Below are 17,497 nucleotides of genomic sequence, written 5' to 3'. Positions count from 1 at the left end.
TTATAATAAAATGTATTTTAATGTATGTACAGTGGAGCAACGTTTATACGACGTTTTAGTGTGGTCCCAAATCACTCCTATTCATTTTAATGTAAAAATATATTGTGACGCACAGAATCGGTTATACGTCGGTTTTTAGATTTTGTGCACCTTTATTTAATTTTTTATTTTTTCTTGTGTATTTTATAAAAGGGCGGAATTTGCCAACATGAAAGATACAGAAAAGGGTGCCAACAAGAATGCTTGGATGACGATCGTAATTTTTACTAGATGACTGACAAAACTAGACAATGTTATGAAGAGGCAAAAACGGAAAATTTTGCTATTCATCGACCAATGCCCAGCACTCCCATCGATACTAATTATTTTGGAAAATGTAAAAGCTCTCTTTTTTCCTGCAAATTGCACAAGTGCGCTTCAGCCCTTAGATTTGGCCGTGATTAGAAATCTAAAATTGCATCATAGACAGCAGTAAGTTCAACTCGCTATTCAAAGCATTGTAGAGACTAATAGCAAGAAAATATAATTAAAGGTAACATACATTCAAATTGCTCACTGAAATTTTTTTTTCTTTGGTTATTTGTTTGTTTTGCTTTGTCTAATTTAGAAATTTATGTAAATCAGAGCGTTAAACATTAAAATTAACTGAAAACAGAGTTAGTTTCAGTTTTAGAAGTAAAAATCGATTATACGACGTTACCGTTTATACGACGTTTTTCGGTGGTCCCTTCGGCGGCGTATAAACGATGCTCCACTGTATATTATAACGTATATAATCACTGTATAATTGTATAATGAAAAACATATCATTGAATAAATTGTGATCATTTGAAAATATTAAAAGCTAATAATATTTTCTTATAACTCCTTAGAATTTTTAATTAGAAAATTTAGTACCAGTGACTAAAAGATAACACTAGTCTTTTCACTTGACCATTTACATGTCTCTGTTAGATTTCTTTTTTTTTTTAAAATAGTTAAAAAAGTGAATTCAAATAAAAAATGAAAAGTGTTCAGAACCACGATAAAATATACTATTTTGTGATTTAAAAAAAAAGAAAAAGTAAAACACCAAACTAAAAATTAAAAAAAAAGGAAAGAAAAAAACCAGCTTATCACCTACTTACATCCACTGCTGGTCCCGTAACAGTTGGTAATTATTTTATAGTGGTTTGAGCCAAATTTTAGTGGTCTCAGAGCAATAAACCACTGTTAATTTTGAGTCCTGATATTAATATTAGGAATTAAAAGAAATAAATGTACACTCATTGTTTAAAAGTAGAAAAAAATATTATTTTAAGCTAACTCACTATTTTTAATGTGTAAAAAGCAAAATTCTTTTGAAGTAGTGTGGGGGCGGAGTTATCGACCATGTCAACCGTCATCTATCAAAACGTACCTAATGATTGAATCAAGTTAGCATGTCTTATGTACCAGTGAATTGATGTTTAATAATTGTAGTGGTAATTACGCCACAATACTCCCCCACCAGAATTTTATCAGAGATAGAACTCGATGAACGGTTTCCATTTGGTTGCTGTATTTGTGAAAGACCGGGAGAGCTGGAATTAATATCACTGGGTTTTTGAGTGCTGAATGTGAGAGGTGTATTAACTTCATAGACGTGGTCGCTCCTGTATTGCCTTTAGCAGTCGAGTGTATGCTGGCCGACGTTGTGTGTATGTTCGAGACGAGACTGAGCAACAGAGTGAGGGGGTGGATGATGCCGCTATCACAAGTAGCAAGTCAGCTATTCAATGTGGATCATCCATCGAAGTAGGCGTTACTGCGTGTTCAAATCACGTCCGGAGGTTACCAATGTGGGGATGGAGTTATCGACCATGCCAACCGTCATCTATCAAAAGGTACCTCATGATTGAATCGAGTTAGCATGTCTTATATACTAGTGAATTGATGTTTAATAATCGTAGTGGTAGTTACGCCACAGTAGCATGTAAATAAAGCATTCCTCTTCCCTTATAATTATATACAGTTATACTATGTAATTTTTATTTATTTATACTTTTACTTATATATATTATCAGGGTTGGGGTTTTGGACGTCCTAAACTGGTTTTGGACAGGACATGTGGGTTTTACTGTCTTAAACTGGGTAAAACTGTCCTAAACTGGGTAAAACTGTCCTAAACTGGGTTAAACTGTCCTAAACTGGGTTAAAATGTCTTAAAGTGTCCAAAACCTAGAACTTTGGTAAAAGGTAAAAGTTCTATAGGTAAAAATTCTATTTCATGTATCATTAAATATTTGATATTTTTTATACAATTTACTATAACTTATTAAAAGAAAATAATATAATATAATAGGAAAAGGTTTAAAATTTTTGAAGCTCCACAATTCATTGAACAACAAAAGTGAATAACTAATCCTTTAAATATAAATATGCTTTTAATACTGATTAATAATATTTTTGCATACTGATAAATAATATTTTTGCATGGCAATATTAAAAAATAATAATTTTTCTTAAAAAAATACCAAATTTGTTCAAAAATTAACCTTTTATTTTTCACAATATTTTTTTTAAAAAATGCTATAATTTCTGCATCATAGGATGATAAAAAAGACATCTATTTAAAAAAAAAAAATATTTTTTAAGTATAAATATATTAGTTTAAATTGAAAATACAAAATAACTGAAAAATGTATAATCAGTTTTGAAGGGCATAACATCAGTTTCAGTTACTGACACTGGTGATGTATCACCACTTTGCTAAAAGAATTGAACATGAATGAAATAAAAGTATTCTTGAATAGTACTATAGATAAATAAACCTGTTTATGACGAACCAAGCACTTAGCCCCTAATATTTTAAAATGTATGGCAAGGCCAAACTTCAGTTTTGTACTATTGAATGAGAGGACCAATTGAACTTGATTACTGATTAATCTTCCTTTGTTTAAATTGAAGAGTCAAACAATATTAATAAAACATTATACAGTAGGGAACCGATTATCCGGAACGATCGGGACCATCGCTATTCCGGATAACTGATTTTTCCGGTTTTCTGAATCGCTACAAAAAGTCGTTTTTTTTATTGTTAAACCCAACTAAAAAAAAAAAAATATTTGGAAATAATCTTGAAAAAACGAAGTAATACACTAATGATTATTTCCAAAATGATGCTAGGGTAAACATCTTTCAAAAAAGAAAGAAAAATCCTAAAATCTTATGAGGAAAAAAAATTTTTTTTAAAATAATAGCGGGAAAATTTATCGAATTTCGCTCCGGTTTTTTGGTTTTCCGGTTTTCTGATTTCCGGATAACGGGTTCTGTACTGTACTTTTAAAAACAAATATTCTCTGGTATATTTAATTATCAATATGTTATTAGTTCTATGTTGATTTTACTTCTTAAAATATATTCAGATAAAATTGTGACATAATTTGAATAAAAGGGTTTTGGACAGTTAAAGACAGTTCTGGACAGGACGGTTTAAACCAGGGTTTAAACCGTGGATTAATCCATTCTGTCCTAAACCTTGCCAACCCTGATATATTTTTATTATATATGGGTCACAAATTAGAAAAATGTTTTTTTTTCTTTCTATCATTTATAGCTACTATTTTATTAAAAAGTTTTTTCTCTTTCAGAAATTTACTTTGAAAATGTTGCAGAAAATATTCGAAGTTACTCTTAAGGAATTGCCAGAGGGAATAGTTCTCTCCCATCCTCTTTGTCTTGGTCTTCCAAAGATAATTAAAAACGCATATTCACTTTTGAAAAAGAAAGATGCTTCTAAAATCTTCGTTGGCGCTTTGATGCGAGAATTTTTATCTGTTCATTGTGCATTAGAATGCATCTTTTCACAAATAGAAATTTTAGAAGTGTCTCCACAGTTGAGGGAATCAGAAAACCTTTTTGTTTATGTTTCTGAGACATTTTTGAAACATTATGGCTATAATTACCAGGAAACATGTTATTTTAAATTTGTGTCTTGCTTCGATATAGAAAAAGTTGTATTTGCTGCAAAAACTACTGACAGTTTTGCATGGTTTCAAAATCCAAAAAATCTAAGAAATGTACTTTTGAACTGCCCTGACAATAAACTTTTATGTCGCCAAGATGATGTTCTACTTACTAAGGAATTCACAGTGCAAGATATTATTACTTTGGACTGTCAACCACTGCGTCAAGGTGTAATATCTACAAAAACACTAGTAGTTGTTGCAGACATAAAAGATTCTATGCACTGTAGTTCTCAATGTGAAAATACGATAGATGATTGGTCAAATACAATGCTGACGGAAAAGTATGCATTGAATTTGATCAATTACACAAGTAGTAATTTTTTCGGCATTCGACTCCCAACTGCTCCTGTTTCCACTGCAAAGACACCTATGAGTAATACCTTAAAGTTTTTGTGGGTATTTGAAATGCGTGTTATGTCTAAAATAAACAGCCATTTTATTAAAGAGCTTGAAAAAGCCAACAAGGCAATAGATCCTTTCAATACAGTTTTCCTTACCCATTCTATTGCATCTAAGTTACATTTAAAAAGTGGTTGTTGGGTAAAAATTAATTTGCTTAAACCTACAAAAGCGAATAAAGCAAAGAGTCCAATGGATGAGCACATATTTCCTGTGCATTCATTCAGCACTCCTGGCAAAAGACAGGTTGAACCAAAATATGTCTGCAGACTTGCTCAAATTTGTGAATTCACAAATGAAAATGCTTCAAAACACTATTTTCCAACAGATAAACTTGTTTACATATCTCCTCTCCTTTGGTTCAATTTGAATAAGCAACCATCTGTTCTCATGCAACCACATTTAAAACTGCAGATTGAAGTAATTACACACACACACATATATATATATATATATATATATATATTTTGTTCCATTAACACATTTTTATTATTAACCTAGTGTATGTAATTTTCTGGTATATCATCAATTATCTCATATTTTTTTAAACCAATAAATCTTATCCTAAAATGATTAATGTTGCTAAAATTTTAATAGTTTCATTAATTATATATAATGTTTCAAAACACTATTTTCCTACTGATAAACTTGTTTATCTATCTTCTCTCCTTTGATTTCTGAATAAACAACTATTTGTTCTTATGCAACCACATTTAAGATTTAAGAACCACATTTTATTTTTTGGTATTAGCATATTCTATTTAATTTCCTGGTATATCATTAATTATCTCATATTTTTTTGGAAATAAAGAAATCTTATTCTAAAATGACTAATGTTGCTAAAATTTTCATAGTTTCATTAATTGTATATAATGCTTCAAAACACTATTTTCTTACAGATAAACTTCTTTACATATCCAGGGGTCTGTCTAGGACAAATTTACTACCATTTAGCAGTACCTTCACAAATTCAACTTAAGGGAAAACGGTAGTTTCACAAGATACTTTTAAAAAAGCAAGCTCTAAGATTCTCTTCCCCCCTACCTCTTGAAATTTGTTGTTGTATTCCCGTAAAAACGATGATTTTTCATTAAGTTGCATGAGTTAATTAAGCATTTCGATTTGCAGTGTAACCCTCCTGTGGATTGCTATTATGATTGCTTTTCCGAGGAAAAAGAGCTCTACGAAACGAATATGTAGCATGTGTTTGGTTAGATAATGCAGTTTGGTAAGCCTAACCGGTCGCTTACGCCATATTATAGCGAGCTTTTTTTCACACAGTTTCTTAAAATGAAATGACGAGGCTGTCCCTCTGTAAAGTTTACATGAAGTCAACCTTTATTTTTTTTATGAAGCATTTTTTCCTCTTTATAACTCTTTCTTGTATGACCCAGTCAAAAATGTTCTCCTCACCAATGTTCTCATGCAGTGTAACCCTCCTGTGGATTGCTATTATGATTGCTTTTCCGAGGAAAAAGAGCTCTACGAAACGAATATGTAGCATGTGTTTGGTTAGATAATGCAGTTTGGTAAGCCTAACCGGTCGCTTACGCCATATTATAGTGAGCTTTTTTTCACACAGTTTCTTAAAATGAAATGACGAGGCTGTCCCTCTGTAAAGTTTACATGAAGTCAACCTTTATTTTTTTTATGAAGCATTTTTTCCTCTTTATAACTCTTTCTTGTATGACCCAGTCGAAAATGTTCTCATAATGAAGATAACTTTTAGTGCTAGTACTGTTAAATGTATGTTTTTATTAAATTCAAATTGAAATTTGACTGTGGACAATGATTTTTATGGATTTTTAAATTTGGATACAATTTTAAGCCCAAAATTTTACAATAGCAAAATTGTTTTTGAACATATGGGACAAATATATATGGAAATTTACCAGTCATAAATGATTTTTATTTGTCGAGACAATTTTTGAAAATATTTTACCCTATTTTTGTATTGATTTTTTAATATAATTTTTAATTTTCACAAATTATGTGTAAATTTTCACAAAATATGTACCTCTTAAGAAAACCTAGACCGATCCCTGATATATCTTCTCCTTTGGTTTATATGAATAAACAGCCATCTGTTCTTGCGCAGCCATATTTACGGCTACAGATTCAAGTAATTACACTATTATCTGTTTATTTGAAATATTGATCATGCTATTTTCTTTATAGCCTTTAGATGCTTCTTTTTCTCCTCCAAATCCTGTTGATGCCTATGCAAATTTAATACAATCTCCCAATTATGACTTAAAAGTCAAATGTGATAGAATGGTCTCAAAATATTTTAACTTCCAAAGGTAAAAATTATTTTTCATTTATTCAACAAGAAATTGTTTAGAATATGAATAAATATGCACTATATTTATCTTCCAGATATATTTGCAAAGGTGATGTAATTTGCATTGATTCTAAAGGTTAGTAAAGGTTAATAATACTTTTTGAACAACTTCTTCATTAAATAGCATATTTTTCCTTCTAAATTGTTGCACATTATTATATTATAATTTCAATCTTCTAGGACAATTGGAAATCTCCCAAACTGCTTTGGATGATGAAAGTGACAAGTTAAAGTATGTAAATTATCTGTGTAAATTCAATGTCAGTTGTCATTCTATTACTGCTGCACATGATTTCATATAAGTTTATATGCCACAATTTCTAAACAAATATTCAAAAATTACAAAAATCTATTACTGCTTGTCATTCTATTACTGTTGCACATAAATTCATATAAGTTTATATACCACTATTTCTAGACAAATATTTAAAAATTACGAAAATGTATGAAATATTAACCAAATCATAATTTGAACTTACAATAATCTAATATTCACCAGACTCTCGACTTTTTTCAGTTTTGTGATGGAGGCTTTAGCATTTCTAAAGATTGTAAATGTTAAATCCTATTACTATCTACATTTTAATAAAATTTTAAAGTATTTCCTTAAAGCTGCACAAATTTGTTTTGTAAAAAAAAAAAAAAAAAAAAAAAAAAAAAACATGCTTTAAATGTATAGTTAATGAGTCTAATGATTAGCTATATATTAACACTGATTTCTGTTTTAGTTATTAATTATTTAATTAATGTCATAATGTTTGCAATATTTCTTCATGTATGCTAAATGAGTTATTAAATTTGGAATTCCTTAATGAAATTGACATTTTTGTATGTGGATTCCTCCCTATTTGTCACCTTCAATTTGTTTTCATATCCTTCTCCAATCTATTTTATGTAAGACTAAGTTTTTAGCAATGCTTGATTTGACCAAAATACATTTTACTTGCTTTGATATTGGCCTAATATAGAACTTTATCTGGCATTAAACTTTAATGCCCATTAAACTTTATATTTAATGAAGTCTATTAAAGCCTTTTCTTTCTTTCTATTTTTTCCCTTTTCTATAGTATGTAGATATTTTTATGATACAGTATTTTTCTTTGTATTTTCAATTTTTAAATCTCAAAAAAAACTTTTTACTGTTATTTAAAAAGTTATTTTTAATATTAAAAAGAGAGAATCCAAACTTATTTAACCATAACTTGAAATGAAAATAAAATATTTTTTATGCTATTATTAAAACAAGCTTATATTTGTGCTAAAAATTAAACATATCTTGTGAATAATTTTCATGTATCTGACTATAATTATTTTTAGCTTAGCAGTTGATTTTTTTGTTTTTGTTTTGTTTACTATCTATCATAAACTTGTTTTGCGATTGTATTAATTTTATATGTTACTAATATTCTTTAATAATTTGTTTTCTCAGAAATCCTACACTCTATTTTCATATTGCATCAATTGAGGGTTCAAATGAGGATGAGGACTTACCTGGTTATGTTATGGACAACAAAAGTGCACGTTTATACATGGTAAAGTATTTATTCAGCCTTTAGATATTTTTTATTTGTGTTTGAAATTTTCAAAAATAATTTTTTAAACTTAAAAAAATTATAAAAAATTAATTTAGTTTAAACATCAGCTATATGTTATTTTAGTATTTAATCAACTCACCTTTTACATTATCTATTAAATTTTTATTCTTTTATTGCACTGATAAATTTTTATTAAACATGGAGCGTAGCCTTTTTAAAAAGTGCTTAAAGGTGCTTTTTTTCGATTTTCGTCTTTTAAAAGCCCTTAAAGGTGCTTTTTTCGTAGGGCATTTTTAAAAAGTGCTTAATTTTCCTAAGATATTTTTCTTTACTATGTCAATTTTCGCCACAAATTATGCAAAAGCGAGCTTTTCGCATTGTTCTATTCAACCTTTTCACAATTCATTCAACCACAATCTATTTCAGCCTACTATTGGTCCATAGCGTATGAAAGCATAAATTGTTTTGCATGTTTGATGAAATACTCGGGAGTACACATGTGCATCTACTGAGCTGGGTTCGGTGAGATTCTTGCACTGTCATGTGCAACTCTGCTGCATTTTGCAAGATATTCTCAATTTCAGACATCATTTTCCACCCTTTGATATCGAACCGAAAAACCTCTCAATCTTTTCATGGTGGCCAATATTATCAAGAAAAGAGTTCTTTGTCAGAAACTGGTCATTTTATTATGATCATGTATAGTCTTTGAAAATTATTTTGCATTTTGTTAAGGTATATAGTGCTTAAAAATATTTTTGAGTGCTTGAAAAGTACTTAAAAGGTGTTTATTTTTAGTTGAAAGATTTGGCTACATAATCTGTTAAACATTCAAAGTGTATTTTATATTCTTCCTTTATTTATAGGTAGGTACAAGACAAAGCTATGTGCCCGCTACTATGGAAGTTTATTATAGCTCTTCTCCTTGCCATCCAATTTGGAATTCTGTGTCAGAAGGTTTATCTCATTATGTATCCATTTTGCAGGATCTCATATTACCCTTTTTAAAATTACAGTAAGTAGAAAATAATATAAATAGTGCATTTTAATTAAAAGTATTATTTGAGTTTATTAAATTTTAAGACATAAATTACCAAAATGATGAAGCCAATGATTTTATTAAATAATTTTTCACTTTGTAGAATCATAATGATGCAAAATGATTTTTCACTTAACCGAGTGTTTTGTCTTTAAGCAAGTTAATATAGAAATTTCTCCTTAATAAACAATTTTCTCATTGTGTGAGAAGGGGAAAAAACTCTAGATTTACATCAGCAAAAAATCAGGGGAAAGATTGTCACAAAATGTTCAGTTGATTGATTAATTTTTTTTAATTTTTAAAACTATATTAAAAGATGCACATTTTCTTGTAAGCGCAGTCTAAGTAATGAAAGTTATTAAATAAAAAAAACAAAAAAATACTCAACCTATAATGAACTTGATTAACCCCTTAACGATCAGTTAATTTTCAAGATAATGGTCATAAAAGTGCCTATTTTGCCAAATACACATATTTGATTAGTGCTGACATCTAGTTTAAAATAAACTAACTATCTTCAATTACCTTAAAAATATCCTGGTACTGCCATCTGATGTGTAAAATGAGAAATAAAATGTTTTCCAGGCAAAAGAAATGAACTAGTTTTATTCTTATTGGCGCTTTACTACCGAATACTCCAGCCCATAAATTTCACGAGAGTGAGAAATAGAGGGCGAAACATCACCCCGTTATTTTCACGTGAGCAAGAAGGAAGGGGTTAAGAAAAATGTTGCAGGTCTATTCAAAAAATTTACTAGGATTCCTAACAATTCCTTTTGGTGCGACTACGATCATAATCAAGACTGTTATCTCAAATACTAAATGAAATGTTATCTTAAATCCCAAGTCTAAAGAATCATTAAGAAGAACAGTCCATGTGTAATTTCCATAGATGTTACATATATATATTTAGCAATACCTGAATAATTTTGCTCAGTAGAATTAAGGTTTGACAGAAACTGAGAAAAAGACAAGAGTTACTTGGGAACAAACTGAACTTTTGAGATTCCTAATTTATGTATAGTACATATATATATATAACTAATTCAATGTCTTCTCTTCTTTTTCAAACTTAATATTTAATTGCTGCTCTAATCTGATTTACCAAAATTAGGAAAAATTAATGTTTATAAAATGATGAAGTTTTGAAATAATTAACACATTAAGCACAGGTAGAGCTATTTTATTAATGTAGCTGATAAAAAATAGTTCACAAAGATATAGATTTTAATTATTTACTTGTTTAACATTATAGTGGAGCATATAATAAAGTCACGCTGTCTTCTTGAATTTATGATTAATTAGTGTTGTTGGTAATGAATAGTGTTGATGAAGTAAGAAGAATATTCTTTTTTTTAAATATATTTTCTATTGCTGTATTTTAGTAACTTTATAATTATTCCATTTATTATATTTAATTTCTACTTTATTGCACTGTTTTCTATTTAAGTTTTTAATTTTATGTTTTCATTAATAGACATAAAAAGTCAAATCTTAGCTCGAATATTCTTTTTTCTGGTCCTCCATGTTGTGGGAAAACTACTGTTATCAAGACTGTTAGTCGATGTTTAAATCTTAATTTATATCAGGTAATCTTTTGAAAGTACTTACTATATCTTCTGTGGTATGCAAATTTGTATTGTGGTGTACAAATGTGCATAAATTGTTTTTTACGTGTGAAATTCTAAATTTGTTGTCTCTGTGTTCCTCAACTAGCAGTTATTGTTTAACTTTAAAACAGAACTATATTAGCATAAAGTATGCGGTACCCATTTTCTTGGATTGAAGTTTTGTTGTTCTATTTTTGAAATTTTTTCCGCTTATTGCTACAAATGTATCTATTATTGTATATACTGTAGTAATAATATCTAAGCACTGTACTGTTGAATGTATTAAGTTGCTTTTGTAGCATTTTGGACAAAAATACTGCATTAGTCATGCTAGTAGCCCTTCCTGAAAATATGACTTAGGGACTCTTGATTTTATGAGATTTCGTTAGAAATGTGAGAGGAAAGAAAATAACTTTCGTTTGTTCGCAGCATTAGAAACACACATAATTTCTTTCATGATAAAATAAATGCTCATTTTAAGAGTCTCTCTTATTACAATAAATTTTGTATTATATCAAATTCAAAGCAATTCTATGTAATAAACCATTTCTATGTATTTTAGGTGAACTGTCATGAACTAGTGGGTGAAATTTCTGCAGTTGTTGAAGCTAGATTAAAAAATAAAATTGAAAAAGGTAATATATAAATTTTTTGTTTCTGATATTTATTCTCTTTATATTTATTTATCATTTTATAAATTAAAAAAGAAAACAATATAGTTTTTATTATGTCTGATGCTAAATTACATGCTGTTTCAAGTCATATATGTATTTTTTTTCATGTAGGCATGAGTTATGCACCCTGTATAATTCTTTTGAAAAATGTTCATTTTATTGGTAAAGAAACTGCTGGAGATGGTAAGAATTTCAATATATTTAATATATTTTATTTAAATTATTAATTTATAAACTATATTATTGAAGTTGCATGTCTGAAAATATTAACTAATTCTACTAATGTGTTAAATTATTTTACAATATTATTTATTTATGTCAAATAGTTGCAGAAATTGTTTTAACATGTTTACCATTATAGTATTTTGAAACTCTCCATCATTGTTAACTTTTGTACCTTTTATAAATAATTTATCAAATTACTCTTATATAAATCATGTTAAGTCATGTTAATCTTAACAATCACTAGATTTTATATTTTGTTAATATATATGTGCATACAGTTTCGTTAGTTTGAGAACAACATTGTATTTTGTTATTGATTAAAAAAAATTTATGTGGTTTAAAATTTGGATGTTTTATTTTGAATAATACTTTATTAAAAAAGATCTGTTTAAATTGTGAAATCATTGATTACTTTTTGAAATTAAAACTAAAGTGCAAATACATAGCATACTTTTTAGAAAATTAATGTTTTTTACTCTAACTTCTTTTCTTTTAAATTACTCCAAATTATAAATTTTATCATAAAACTTAATTTTAATTACTTTTATTCTATATTTAAGTATCAACTCAATCTGTTAATCACCCTCAAACTACTTCGGGAATAATTTTTTTAACCGATCAGGAAAGGAAATTTAATACTAATTAAGTATTTTAAAACATTTTTTTCCTTTTGGTAAAAATCTCTGTTTTAAAAAGTAATTTAACTTATCTTTTCTTACATTTTAATGTCAAGTTATTTTTTCATTTTAGACTTGTTAGTGATCATATTTTTATACAACATATTAAATTATGATTGACCAGTTGCTTTTTCGAGAACACTGTGAGATTTCTCATACACAAGTGCAATGCTTCAAATGTTCTTCATGAATTTGTTAAAAATTATGAAGTATTTTTTTTTTTTAATTTTACATCTTATTAATTGTTAATCATTGATAATGTAGCATTTTTTAAAATTTATTTTCAAGTATTGACTTAAATTTTTATTTTGCAATTCTCGAAAAAGTTCAATCTTTGATTACTTATTACAATATTTTAGTTTGTATTCAACAAATGTTTTAGTAAAGAAAATTGTAAAATTACTTTTTCTTGGAGTCTCACTGGGTTTTAAATTTTTATAGGTTTTCTGATATTGCATTTTAAGTTGATTTTGCTTTTTTTTTTTTTTTAAATTTCTAACATTTAATACACACAATACTATTGAAAAACTGCAAACTTGGAATTTATCAATTAAGTGTTAATTTTTATAGTTTTTCTGGCATTGCATTTTAAATTGTTTTTTAAAAAAATTTTCTAGTTAATTTTCTAAAATTTAATACACACAATACTATTGAAAGAATGCAAATTGGGAATTTATCAATTAAGTGTACCCACTTTTTTATTTTTATCTTTTCTGAATACGTCATTATCTGTCATGTTGAAAATTAAAAATGTTGAGAATTAACTCATGAAAGAGTTTGAATCTACATACAAGCTTTTTAATAAATAAAAATAAATATCAGTGTGCAGTCTGAATTCCCTCACTGTTCTGTAATTAAACATGAATATTAAATTTTGATTTTTCAAATGCAGTTAAACTACAGTTAAAACTCTTTTATGCATGTTATAATTCAACACAATTTCATATTTAGCCAGGAATTTTTTAAAAAAGTTTTTTATGTTAAAAAAAGTTATAAGAATTTAAAATTATTGTATTAAAGATATCAGTTAAAAGTCTGTTCATAAAAATGTCATGTCCTTTGAAATGGTCTAAAAATATGCTTAATTTGTAAATAAGCATTGTGATGTTTGTGTGTTTTTTCTCTATTAATCACACAATCAGTTGAAGCTCCAAGAATATAGTGTGGTTACAATTAATAAAAAAATATTGGTGGTCACGACATTGGTTAACAGAAGATGCAACCATGCTGATTGCTTACTTGCAAATGCTCTTTTTTGTGGAATAGTTGCATGTGCATGTTCCTGTCTAAATATTTTATAAAATGTAAAATCTAAATTTCACGAGGAAGATACAATTAAACAGGACCTTTTACACCAGAAAACACAAATTTGATGTGCAATTGCAGATTTTACTGGAATTTAAAAGTTTTAACGATAGTGTGTTTAATGCCTGGATTGTTGAGCATCAAAAAATTGCTAACGAAATACACAGAATTTAAGTACAAAAGTACCTGCACATTTTCCCCTTTAATTATAAGAAGGTATACCATTTAGTCTAGCTCATTTTTGAGTTCTACAGTTTATATTCTTGCTAAATTAAGCATCTTGGCTTTAACAAGTTTCTTTATTGAACAAGTGAACTAACCCATATTCTTCTTATAAATGACTGTAGTTATGTAATGTTAAACTGTACTTTTGTAACATCAAAACTTAAACTTTAAAATGTGATCATTGTCTTTTCTAAATTGCAAATAAATTAATCTTAATTGCAATCTTAGTAAACATCTTGTTATTAGGCTATTATACAAATTGCAAATTATTCTTGCAGATACCAGAGTGATCCATTCCTTAGCAAAACTTCTGAAAGAGGTTAACAGTCATGGGAGTGAATGGCCAGTTGTTGTCATAGGAACCACTACAACAGCAAAGCTGAATAGCAATCTAATGCCAGCATTTTTGCATTTTGTGGAAATGAAGGTATTTCTGTTTGTCAGAATGCACATTTCAATTTGCATTTATAATTGACAACTGTATATTAGGTTTAATTCTCAATTTATGTTCCTGTTTAGTGAAATATTTTTTTTCATTCTTCATCTTTGCTTTTATGTTTGAAACTTTTTAACTCATTATAATGGAAAAATTTTTACTTTAAAAATCTCAATTCTCTGCTTAATCCACAAATGTGTATAATTTTCTCTAATTATATTCATTATTTATTTTTTAATATGCTTACTGTCCTAAATTAGAGGACTGTCTTTAAAAATTTATTACAGGAAGTCAATTTCTGTTTAAAAAAAAAACAATTCTTGCAAGAAATTAAGGTGAAAAAGTACATATTTTTTACACTAGTTTTAGTTACAAAACTCATCAGCAGAAGGCACTGTACAGTCCGCAAAAAAAAAACGAATCACCCTGAATAACTTTCGTTCTAATGATCGGATTTTCACGAACTAAGTGTCAATCTTAATGGTTCCTGGGGTTGACCTCAAATATGCTAATTAATTAGTGCTAACTATTAATTAAGTTACGAAATCAGACACAAAAACGTACTTTCTCTGAATAAACATGCATTTTTTTTTACATATTTGGATTTCTTATCTTCAAAATATAGGGGGTAGCCGCAATCTGGGAAATGTGGTCCCTATAGTTTGGTCAGGAGAGCGATTCAAAGTTCGTACCCCTTAATGTTAATTTTGTTTTTTGCGTTTTCAGTTATATTTTCAAAACTAATGAAGCAATTCAAAAAAAAATTGCACCCACTCATAAAACTCATTTATCCAAAGATAATTTCGTGCAAAAAATAATTTTTAATAATTATTTATTATTTTTTATTATTTAATTAAAGTGAGGATGAAAAAATATTGAATTATAAGGTATGAATTTTTTTATACCATATTAATCTACGTATTTTTCAATTGAAAAATCTAAAGTTTCAACTGTTTTTATTTATTAGAAGCTGAGAAAAATTAAAATAAATTATTTTTAAAAAAATAATTTGGCGACAATAAAGAAATAACTAATTGGGGCGATTAAAATTAAAATGTGATAAACTTGGGAGGAACTTGACTTCGCGTGCGTAGCGTAAAATTTCATTCATATTTTTTTCGCTAATAATCGTTTGTTAATCTTTTTATTTTCATTTCTTTCACACTATAAAATACGATGTTTCTTTTTTAGTCATTTAATAATTTATTTGCAATTTAGAAAAGAATTTTGAATAAAAAACACTTTATTCAATAAATGTCTAGTTTTAAAAAAGCGTGCTTCAGATAGAATACACCAGATTGTGCTTATTTAATTTGATTATTTTTTATTTTTTTTATTTTGTATTTCAATAACTGATACAATTTCAATAATATACATACGTATGCATAGATTTGGAATACTATATTTATCAATTTCTTGAATACATATTTTATAAATATTAATAAAAATACGTAGTCAACATTTTTAAACATCTCTCACAACATCGCAAATTTCTCAACGTCTTATAGGGTAAACTAAACAATGAAGGAACACTTAAGCTTAGCTTGCCTTTAAAAAAAATTCATAAAAATTTCAAAATTTGTAATTTTAGCTAAATGATGGCGTCGACATATTTGTTATTAAATACAAATTATGTAAAAAAAAGTTAGATAACTTACATAATATTGTTTTAAGCTTTTGGTGGTTTAAATAATAAGTAGTAAGATGACCAAGTGAAGGAACAGTTCTTACCAGTGAATAAACACTAAATTTTCCAGTGAATGAACACTTAATTTTGAAAATGTTTGATGCTCGTTAGGAGTCCATAGGCCACACAAATGTCTAAAAACAAGATTTTTCTTGGAATTACAACATATAACCATAGTTAATGTGGAAAATATTACTTTTTTTTCAGTCATGGAATGGAAAGTAAAATATGTTTGAGTACATAATTTAAAAAAAAATGTTTTCATTTTTTTCTCACAGTTTAATAGTCCGTTCTAAATTATGAATGTTTATCATTGTGTAATCCGATGATGTTTTTATTATTATTATAATTCGATCATTTTTTTGTTTACTTTTCCCCCCATATTTTTGAAGCTTTTTTTAAAATCTTTTTAAGTATTTTTTTTTCTCTTCGTCATGAGTAATTTATTTCTTTTGATTTATCCTTCCTCTTTTTTCCAAATTTTTGGCCAATGTAAATGTATCTTCGAAATTTCTTTTGATTTTCTAGTTCCATTTCCAGAATTCCTCACTGGATAATAAATGAGAATAAGGAGTTTCGAAGTTTAAGTAAAACCCATCTCTCATTGACTTATATCTAGTAGTTACTTATGAAACCAATTGTTTTTGCAACTAATAATGCCTCAAGAGGACTTATCTCAAAATCAGTTTTCAAGATACTTTCATTATTAATGTTAGTTGTCTCGGCTTCAGAGCCAAAATTTGATTATACAATTGTTCTTTTTGAAATAAATTTTTCAATATTGAGAAAAGCACAGGCTATTGGATATTTGGGAGATTAAACTTTTCTGTCAATGCTCCTTTAAAAATTTGTAACATAACTTGAGATTTCCATCTCAAGCTTCTGAAGAAATAGCGCATCGTTACTCTCGAAGCATGTGTTTTGTTGATAAGTTGTCTTGCTCATTAATTCTTGGTGTCTGTTTTGCATGCATTTGCTACAGTCAACGTTTTCTACATCGAATGGAAAAATATTGCATTTCCTAAAAGCATTTTAACTTCATCAGTTGATGCCTCAAATCTTATTTAAAAATGGATGCAAAATTTTCTAGACATATTGTTTTACAATTCTTTTGTTTTCAAGATCTAACGAGAGATTTCCATGAATTAGGTAGAAAACTAAACCAGAAAATTTGTTTTGAGGAACAAAACCTGCTCAGTTTCAAATTGATATGAGATTTATACCTATCCAGAAGAAGCAAAATATGGAATTTGATTGCATTTTTAATTAGCCATGAGTAGAAACATTTGCAATATATTTGTAAAATGTTGCTGCAGTCATCGTTTCATTTCATGAACAGCTTTTTCCAATGA

The 17,497-nt window shown here is 27.8% G+C and overlaps 1 protein-coding gene across 1 annotated transcript in view; it reads left to right on the top strand.

Annotated features, from left to right (window-relative positions):
- The window catches only part of LOC107443810 (peroxisomal ATPase PEX6), a 36,141-nt gene that overhangs the window by 957 nt on the left and 17,687 nt on the right, over positions 1–17,497 (top strand). Inside the window, exons 2-11 of the mRNA XM_016057808.5 lie at positions 3,612–4,808; positions 6,567–6,691; positions 6,768–6,808; positions 6,913–6,964; positions 8,162–8,264; positions 9,134–9,282; positions 10,784–10,895; positions 11,479–11,551; positions 11,702–11,773; positions 14,301–14,449. Of these exons, the coding sequence (XP_015913294.3) occupies positions 3,627–4,808; positions 6,567–6,691; positions 6,768–6,808; positions 6,913–6,964; positions 8,162–8,264; positions 9,134–9,282; positions 10,784–10,895; positions 11,479–11,551; positions 11,702–11,773; positions 14,301–14,449 (2,058 nt within the window). The 5' untranslated portion in view covers positions 3,612–3,626. The remainder of the gene's footprint in view (positions 1–3,611; positions 4,809–6,566; positions 6,692–6,767; positions 6,809–6,912; positions 6,965–8,161; positions 8,265–9,133; positions 9,283–10,783; positions 10,896–11,478; positions 11,552–11,701; positions 11,774–14,300; positions 14,450–17,497) is intronic.

This window comes from Parasteatoda tepidariorum, chromosome 8 (genome assembly GCF_982258835.1).
Source record: "Parasteatoda tepidariorum strain Cologne lab strain chromosome 8, Ptep-v5.0, whole genome shotgun sequence".
NCBI lineage: Eukaryota > Metazoa > Arthropoda > Arachnida > Araneae > Theridiidae > Parasteatoda > Parasteatoda tepidariorum.
Note: the sequence above shows the minus strand (reverse complement) of the source record. Positions and strands in the feature narration are given on the sequence as shown.